The following is a 10,215-nucleotide window of genomic DNA, read 5'->3' on the forward strand; positions in this document are numbered from 1 at the left end:
TATTTCCTTAAACAATGAGTAAATGCACGGTGAGAATGAGTGCTTGGGGTTGGGATTTCTTCATTCTTCTATTGATTTTTGAGGTTGGGACTTGTCCAACCCCAAAAAGTCCTTCACAAATTTGTACATGTTAAAATACATCTTCATGTCATTATCACGCTTAGTTTATTTCTTAATCACCCGATTAGGAACCCTAATGAGTGCTTCGTCATTCCCCATTTCATATATTTTTTATTTTTTCCATACTCAATTGTGGGAGAAATCAATTTTCTTGTAATACTTGTGGTTTTATTCATACACAAAAATATTTAGAATCATGTTTTTCAAAAGATGTTCAAAACCAAATACCTTCTTTAATGCGGCCTTAGAGACTTAACTTAGGTTTTTGCATGAGCCCAAGTTCCCCTTCGGCCTATATCAAAAATTGAAATCGGCTATTTTCAAGTTATTTCTAGATTTTAATAGTCATGAAGACATATGTGTATATACATATTATATACGTATACGTGCACATGAATATCTTTCTTTGTCATCCTCTCTTTATGATTTAACATACATTCACAAACTCTCGTGTACGTATATATAAATATATATACATGTATTCTATCTTTTAAATCTCTTTCTCTCTCTTTCTAAAATGATATTCTCTTCTCTATTTGATTTAAACCTCATTTTCATAAGCTTTCATATATGTATCTATACGTATATATATATATACATATATATGAATATGTATCTCTTTTTTTTTTTTTAAATATTTGATTTTCAAGATCTCTTTCTCTCTCTCTCTTTCTCTACATTTCTCTTTATAAAAGTCTTTCATCTTTTCCATTCTTTTGAACATTTTTCTTTAAAGATCTTTTACATTTGCCGACTTCATACTCAAAGTAATGACCCAATGTTGGAATCATGCTTGAGGGTCTACAACCCCATTCCATTTTCAAAAACTTTTTTCTTTTCATCAAAATATTTATTACAAAAATCTTAGAAGTGTGTGATGGTAGGAATGATTTCTCTTTCTAATCATATAGGATCAATGCATTCATGCGTTCACACTTACTCAATATCGCTTATGATCACAATCACATCTCTAAAAGAACTTAAACAAGATGAGATGAAACTCAATAATTGACATAGCCCTTGGATTGATTACCCCCAGTAAAGGCGCCGGGAATGGTCGATCCTCGTTCTGACGGGTGAGTCCCTTTCTCTCTCATTTTCAAAACAAAAAGCGATTTTCTTGAGCACTCCAAAAACCAATGAATTTTTGGGACGCAAACATTCAGCTGCACTTAAAACTCCACTCTCTTTTTCTCTCTCCCTTCCCATGAAAAATCTCTTTATAGGATCGAGATCACTAGGCTCGTTTGCAGAATAATCATGATTTGCCAACTTAAGCACTAATCCAGCAATGGCTGAGGATGACTTACATGTACGGCTCAGTCCCATTTATCATATAGAAAGACATCAGATTTCATGAGCAATCAGAATGCATGCACTTGGAATCTTCTTAACAAAGCAACAGAAATATGGAGTTAACACACCATGAACTCCATTGATATTTGTTATGGAGACAAGAAGAGCAAGCGATGGCACATGGTCAAAGAAAACCACTGAGATAAGAGTTGATGTCCACATGGTTAACCTCAGGATAGAGTGATGAAGCTTCATTATCATGGCTGATGGGGAAGGACATGATAACTCCTTCAAAGAAGATGTGATAGATAATGGAAAATACAAGTCTCAACTCCCACGGCAGGTTCTCATCTGCACATATACACAAAAATATATGCAAACGTCTGTAAGCAGGACTCGGTCACTGTCAAGGGCATGCAAGAATAAAACATGCAGATCACTATATAAAGTAATAATGGCATTTATTGTTCATTTACTGGACAAAAATGTAGAAGTTAACCAAGGTCAGCTCTTAAAAGTAGTTCTAAGCAATGCAGAGATGAATATACTGTTAAAATTTCTCCCGTAGGGGACCTCATCATCCGCCCTACCATTGTCATACAAGAAAAAAATGGTTATCTTTCATTAATTGATCATGGGCATGGCAAGGAATGTATAAGAAGTGAGCTGAGCTCGAGCTTAGCCAGCTCCAGCTCGGCTCAAGTCACATATTACTTGGCTTGAGCTCAACTTGTTCTATCGCATGTCACTTGATTCATATATATTTTTTCTTTAAATAAAAATGAAAAGCACAAAACAAGGTGTTAAAATTTTTCAAAGATTACTGATATACTGTTGAAGATTAATAAACAGGGAAGACACCAGCTGGGTTGAGTTTAAACAAGTTAAGCTCATGTAACTCAAACTCGACTCATTCATAACTCAGGTGTTAACTCAAGCTTGAGCTTAACTTGTTTATTAAATGAGTCAAGCTCAAGTCGGGCACATACAGGTGAGTTCGAGTAGATTTTGAGAAAGCAGGTGATGTCACTGTATATCCCTAGACATGGGTACATATGTTCTGTCAATCCAATTCTCTTTCCTACTTTTGTGTCCTGTCACTAGCAACCCATTGCAGAAAATCTCTCTCTCTCTCTCTCCCCATAGCTGATTATATAATTAAAAGGTTTTGCGTCGATCATGAAAATATGTTTTTATGAATTTGTTAAAAAAGGGACTTAAAAAAAAAGGCTGAAGTACTCATTTATAAATCTGATCTGCCCAACAAGTAACTATGATCCACTAGACCAAGTTTTTAGGTATCTCCCAGTCCTTTTCTCTTTTAGTCTCACTTGTGCTTTATTTCTTGTATGTTAAAATTATATGAGGTGATCTTTGTGAAGATGCTATGAAAAAGAAAAGGAGGTTGAGTTTAAGAGCTTAGCGGAGTTAAGCTGGTGCTCCAGTATGGTCTATGGAGTTAATGCTGTCCTCTCTCCCTTTTCAACTCACTTGTATAGGTGAGAATGCAGGCCCAAGGACAACAAATGCAGTGGAGAAAAAAAGGATTTTCATTTAAGCTAAAATGGAGCTTAATTTCATGGAGGAAAAGGAAAGTCCTTTGGGTGGCAGGCACCTATGGACTTGTAATCTTCAATAAATTTATAATATATCAAACAATTTTGAGATGGGAGGTTCCAGCCTCAGGGGGTATAACGTAGCTGGTCAGGCTTGGGACTTATAGGAATGCAGGTTTTTAGTTCAATTCATGTGGGTATGGCCCTATGTCTTAAAATCGTAGGGCACAACATCCAACTTGAAGGGTGCACTGCCGTCATCATTGATGCTGACATAGCTAAGGACCCTGGAGGCAGGAAGAATGGAAGGAACTTCAGGTCTCATTCCTAGTGGTAGGGATGAACCTCTCAGTCAGCCAGAAAAAGAAAGACACCAGATGCACCTATAAAAGGGGCCAGCTGGAAAACAACGATCGGGTAGTGAAGATGACGGGAATAGTCAATGAGGCCACTTGGCAAAGCAGTTTCATATGAGGAAAAAAAACACTAAAATTTTCTTTTTTTAGCCATCCGATCAAAATGATGGACCACCTAAATACGATGTTCCTAGATGTCACAGTAGAGTTAGATTCACGGTTCAATTTTCTTATATATATATATATTCAACACATACATTTCTCCAGCTGTCACATAGCTCAATGCACAATACATTTGTGAGAAGCTAGAGTGTATGGATGGCCGGAGCATTTCAGCATTTATATATATATATATATATATATATATATATATATATATATATATATATATATATATATGTATATATATATATGTGTGTGTGTGTTCATTTTAATTTAGTTATCTCCCTATGTTAGAGAGGCAGCAATTGAAGGGTTTGGACGACTGGACCTAGCCTTGACTTTTGCACAGCTATGCGCATAGATCTAGAAAATGCATTACAAAAGTGTAACTTTTCTTCTGGATTCGAGATCCTTACCTTGTATCTTTTGAAGCCATTGCTGCTCGGTGATATGTTCCTTCTGCAGGGTCTTCCCGCTAAGAGCTTCCCACAAGTTGACAACCTCCATCTGAGATTTGATGTTTGATGGAGGTCGTACATAGATGGTGCGGTTAAGGGTTCGCACATCATCCATGGCCTTCACCACGTACTTCCCGATGTCTTCCTCCACCATCCAAACCACTGTTCATCAAAATTGGTGATAAATTGTATTACAAATGTGGTGCTGTTTACTAGCTAACTAGCAAGACAGCCCCTCAGAAGATGACTCCAAAAGACACACTTTGAGTTTGAAATTCTTGACCTCCTACCAGTTGAAGATCATACTTAAACTCCTTGGCTAGGTAAATAAGTTGATGATTTAATTATTGATATTACATACTGGGCGGAGGCAGTGTAGGCATGACATGGGCAATGGCACATACAGGCTGACAAAAGTGTTTATTTTTAAATTTAAAATTTCATGGCTGTTTTTTTTTTCATTACATAGGTGCCCGTTAAAAATTAAAAATTATGTAACTAGGCCCCTTAGCAAAATTTTCTAGCTCTGCCCAGGTTAAACTTTCCTTCGAGCTAGAAAAGATTTCTAGAGTAGTCCTTCGTAGATTTCTATTTCCGAAACAGCACTAAAACAAATATTTAAAAATGTTAATATAAAAATTGTGTCTCCGCCTCTGGTTCTAGGTGATCATTGATTCCGTTTTTTTGTGAAAAAACAAGCAAGCCATGTGAGAGGGTGAGTGAGAGTGAGAGAGTGTGTGTATATAATCCCTTCTGGGGCTTGTGACGTCAGGATGCATTATGACGTCTCTAGTTCATTTTGGCGTGTCATGTTCTTGAAACATAAGAAAGGAGTGGATCCTACGTGCATTAATTGGAAGACTTAAATATTATATGCCACTACGCTAACTACCCTAAGGCATTAATTGGAAGACTTAAATATTCTTGTTTATGAACTTCTACCTTATTCATGACATTTATGTCAATACGTGTTTCTTGTTTCAGCTTGAAGTAAAATTCATTCCGAATTCTCGCGAGACGAAAGTTAAAATTGTATTGGTCCCGTTAATGTTTGAAGGTAAATTTCATAATTAGGCGACATATTTCATGCGCCGTTGTTTGGAAAACAAATATGACAGTCATTGTTCAAACAGCTCTTTCTTTTATGGTCAATAGCATCAAGTGTACTTAATAATTAGAAGTTGCAAACAATAACTGCACTTTAAGAAGACGTTTGAATAATCTATCAAATTAACTCCCCTTTTAAAATGTCCTGTAAGGGCTTATAGGACTTCAGATCAGGTGATATAAAAGCTATTTAATTTATTGCAAATCTTAAATTTTTTTTTAAAAAATAAAAGATAAAAAGAGTGTTGATGAACCACACTCAAGTTTTAATAGAATAAGGAAAACACACTTCAGCTTTGATTTTTTAGCAAACGACTAAATAAATGAGATTCAAACCTAAGCTTGTTTATGTCATATCACCAAAATATAACCTTCCTTTTGACAAAATATTGATACCAAATCTTAATTTAAGTTTAGTTTATCACCAAAACCTCATCCCTTTATTTAAATTCCTTTTATCAGTGAAACCTCTTTTTTTTTTAATACATCCAAATTAAACCATACAACTTGAAGTTCATCCTAAACGATCTTGCAAGCTATTTTTTTATTATGTCAAATAAGGAAAAACTAATTGTCGATCATTTTTTAAACATCAGAGAACAGGATACAAGGGTTATTGTGTCTGTCCACGGAGAGCCCAATTTCAGGAAATGACCAAAGACAGTAAGCCAAGGAAAGGAAAAACTTGACTTCTAAGCTGGCCTATGGAAGAAAAACCAAAAGCACTAGGAAGAGAATGCAAGTCGGCAATGCATAAACCCTTGGGCCAATTTTCTTGATTCTGGTGTTCTTTCAAGTAAATGAATGAGGTCTTCTCTTACCTTTGTGATTTCCGTCGCCATAGATCTGCACTTTGGCCTCCGACGGCCAGAACCGCCCATAATTACCCAGGCCAGACAGGAAAGAACCGGCAAGGCAGTGAGCAACCACGTAAGTATGCGGGATCCCACTCTCCTCAACGGCTCGCCTCACCCTTCTTTTCTGCTCAAACAACAGTGAACCAGGCGCGATGGAGTGCTCCATGAAATCTGGGTCCACTCCATATTCTGAAGGAAGAAATCTCTGCAACTCGAAACAGCAGGGATTTCATAAACGCAACTCTGATCAACCACTTTAGTTTGCGATATTGGTATTCCCGAAACGCAATATGTAACAGGAGTAGTGTTTTAGCATGCCACATTCTCTGTTTTCATGTTTTAAAAGGTGTCTAGAAGAAGATGATCTGAAAAAATTTTGCACCATCCACTGTTAATTAATCCCACAGGGCATCACAGTCGATTAGTTTAAACGTGAACGCTAATTTGATCAGTGGATCAAATTTGAAAAGAGATACACTTGCAACTTAAAATCTAATAGGCAAGATGAGTCGACCCAATTGGCAGAGCTAATTACATTTGTCAACAAACGCATCTATCGTCTAAGCCAGAGAGAGGTCTAGGGAGAGAGAGAGAAAGACCTTGATGGTTCCAACTTGCTTCATGGCCCGGACGAGCTTGAGCTGCTGTTCAATTTGCTCTTCGGCGATGGCGGAGATGACGTAGTCGATCCCAGAGAGGAGGGAGACCAGAGATTCATGGTCGTCCAGGGAGGCCTGCACCAGCGTAGCACCTGCTTGCTTGTAGGAGAGGAGGAGTGGCAGCTTGTAAATGATGGCATGAGAGGTAGGGCTGGTGAGCAAGAAGGTCTGGTGCTTGGAAGAAGCCAGGCAGGCCTTGGTTATCCAAGCGCCGATGTAGCCGGTGGAACCTACAATCAGGACCTTGCTTGAATCCATGGCCGTTGTATATCCCCTTCTTCTCACTGAGAGTGAGTTGCATGCACACCCGGTGCGCGAAATATATATACACCAAAGGAGGAGTTGAGGTATTTTTGAAATTATTTAAAATAAATGTCTTCATTAGTTTTTTTAATTCTTTTCGTTTACTTTTTTCTATCCTTACACAAAGTATTCTTTTCTCTATTAAACGGAACAGAAGAGCATTTTTGTCTGATGCATAATTTTTTATGCTCCAGGGTGCGCAGAAAGAGTGTTGCGTAAATAGCTCGGGCATGTAATACATATGCGCCCAGAAAACGGGAGGAAGTTGTGATATTTTAAAAATTATTTTTAATCTTTTAATTTTTTTTCTTTCCCGAAAAACATCTATTTTCTGTTAACCAGAGATGAGCTGCATGAAAATTTTGTGCATCAGTAGAGCCTATTTAACTCAAGATGTGCATATAACCAGGCCTGCTTCTCACTTTTTTGTTTCCTTTCTTTTCGTTAGCTGATCGGTGAGACGAATAGGACTGTTGGGAATTGGTGCCTTTCTTTTCGTTAACTGATCGGTGAGACGAATAAGACTGTAGGGAGTTGGTGCCTTTCTTTTCGTTAGAGTGAGGCGAATAAGACTGTAGGGAGTTGGTGCCTTTCTTTTCCTTAGCTGATCAGTGAGCCGAATAAGACTGTTGGGAGTTGGTGAGACCATGTATGAAAATTTAAATATATATGTTGGAAAAAAGAGTGCAGTGGTTGGTGAGACATAAGAAATTAACTTAGGTTGGATAAGAGGCAACCGGAGCTAGTCCCTGCCTAGATAGGGTAATGTGAATATAGGGATGTGTAATCAGTCGGCCAACTTGGTTGGCTTTGTGGTAGCATATGTAAAACTAGTGAAGGACAAACTTGGGCTAAAATTTGAGTTATAAAAAAGAGTCGAGTTCAATGGCGCAGCCACATTGTGCTTGATGTGGGCGAAATCTTAAATATATATTCTCATATATATATATATATATATATATATATATATATATATATATATATATATATATATATATATATATATATATATATATAGGTGCCCACCAAATTTGAATTTTTTTAAACAAGTGCCATTCCAGTAAATTTTTTTGTTAAGTTTGAGTTACACCAGCTTGGTTTATTTAAAAACAATTTGATTTCCATAAAGCTCAACTGAACTCAGATGTAAGGCTGGACTCGCTTGAGCTGAATAATATGTGACACGTGCCAAGCTAAATTACAGTGCCATGGTTTATATTGATGTGACGTCCACTTGACCGTCCGGTAGCTTTTACCTGCTACATCAAAAAATGTTTAATTTGAAAAGATCACCCACTTGATTGGACATCCAAGAAAAATTTTCCATTGAGATCTCCATTGCAGTTCTGCCATGGAAAAATGGTCCCTTGAGAAAATGGAGGAACGAGTTTGTCACCACGACTAAATTAAAGATACATTGGCAGAGGGGCAACAGTCAAAAAAGATAAAGACTTGTACTCTCAAAGCACGTAACTTTTTACATAACTTTTTGTTAGATTTACCTGGCCTAACTTTTTGTTAGATTCACCCAAACTTTAAGTTGTTCGTCAGTCAAAACATCACCTATGGTAAGTAATAGTCAAGACCAAAGAATTTGGTTGAGTAGAAGTATCACATGCAAACCGCTAGAAGAGATCCAAAGCTCTCATCAATTCTCGTGTCTTCTTAAGATACAAAGCCTGTTTTAGGTGCATGCTTAAGGGTGCTAATCCTCCTATACTCCAATTTGCATGTACATAGCCTCTTTTTTTGGCCGTACAAGGGGTCAATGTCCTGAGACTTTGAAATGAGAACTGGTCGTCTGCCAGCCTCTGCCCCAACTGTTGTGCCAATCTTCTAAGAAATGACAAGACAAAACAATCATATTATTAACTAAAGTTCTCCTTCAATAACCTAGCGAACCAAAAGAACAGAATATGGACGGGCTACATAGGAAAAGAAACTTTAATTTTTTTTTTTAATGTGGATGAGTTACATTACAAACTCAAAATTCTTTTATTTGGAAAACTATAGTTTGTGATTTTCCTAATCCAACAAATGCACATGTTAAGCAAAAAATTGACATAAAGCTCCACTATGTGCATGTGTTTGTGTAAATAAATTGGTAAATCCATAATTGCTCTAATATACTATCATATATAGAAATTATGAAGCAACTTAATTGAGGAGTCCTCATTGGCATCATCTAGAATTTTCGAATGCCATCCACATTCAATCTTCTTGCACATTTAGAAGACAAGATTGTTTCTTTCAAAATACAAGCTGAATCAAAACATCAAGGCACATACTGCGAATAATATTGGCTTATATTCAAGAACAAAGCATAAGTAGTGAAGATCATGAAATATGTCGATCCATTTTATATTAAAAAGGATTAAACAAACGACATACACATTCAACAAGTATGTTAATTTAGGAATACGTTTTCAAAACGAAATGACAATAGGTCCCAAAATCCTCTCAATTAGTTCAATGTCTAGACAAAAGTAGATATGCCATAGACTCATGGATTAGCAGTATGTGCTTTGATATTTTGATTATTGAAGGAGATCTAGTCCGCAAGTTTCTATTCCTCGAACCTCGGCAACACATCATACACATGAGAAAACTATAGCGGTAAAGTGATAGTGCATATTCAATTATCTACTTTCTCAAGCACTTCAAATGGACCCATGTATTTTCTACTGAGCTAACAATTGTTTTTAAATCTAAAAAATACGTTTACTGTGGACTCTTGCCTAAAAAGTAAGCTCTTTCTAATGTGGTGTGAGTAACTCCTTTGGTATATCTGAGTTATCTACTACATTTGCTTAAGATAGTACCATAGCACAAGAGAACTATCCACTCCCTTAGATCGCACATACATTTGTAGCAAAAAAATTATAGGATTCTTGTGAAGTGCCTTGCATGGTATTATTTTGTTGTTTTCATGGCAGTTATAATCTACACTGCTACAAGCATAATATGTTTATCATAGTTACCTCTCTTCATTTTATGTCTAAAGTGAGCAATGTATCTTTTTAAGATTGAAACATGCACTTTGATTACTATCGAATCACAAGTGAAAAGTAGTACTAATTATCAATTTTATACCCATAGTACTCATAAAATGCTGCTATAATCTTACAATCTCCTTCATGCACAATTTTGTAACATTTTGGTAATTAACTCATATGAATAGATAACATTGACATGGACGTTGTATCACAATCACCCAAATAGCATCAACAATTGCAAGTCCTAGGGAGGACAACAATGAACTACATAGTAATCCACTTTCATTCCAAGTGTGGCATCTCTATCATCTGCATCAAACCAACAAATTGCAATTGCTCAATCAT

The 10,215-nt window shown here is 36.6% G+C and overlaps 1 protein-coding gene across 1 annotated transcript; it reads right to left on the bottom strand.

The window, feature by feature from the left end:
- Positions 1-1,366: 1,366 nt before the first annotated feature.
- Positions 1,367-6,850, bottom strand: LOC116254791 (bifunctional pinoresinol-lariciresinol reductase 2-like). The gene is made up of 4 exons (XM_031630365.2): positions 6,512-6,850; positions 5,877-6,117; positions 3,907-4,110; positions 1,367-1,767 (listed from the first exon to the last, which is right to left on the bottom strand). The coding sequence occupies exons 1-4, from the start codon at positions 6,827-6,829 to the stop codon at positions 1,601-1,603; spliced, it is 930 nt and encodes a 309-aa protein (XP_031486225.1). The 5' UTR covers positions 6,830-6,850; the 3' UTR covers positions 1,367-1,600.
- Between the last annotated feature and the right edge of the window lie 3,365 nt (positions 6,851-10,215).

This window comes from Nymphaea colorata, chromosome 5 (genome assembly GCF_008831285.2).
Source record: "Nymphaea colorata isolate Beijing-Zhang1983 chromosome 5, ASM883128v2, whole genome shotgun sequence".
Taxonomy (NCBI): domain Eukaryota; kingdom Viridiplantae; phylum Streptophyta; class Magnoliopsida; order Nymphaeales; family Nymphaeaceae; genus Nymphaea; species Nymphaea colorata.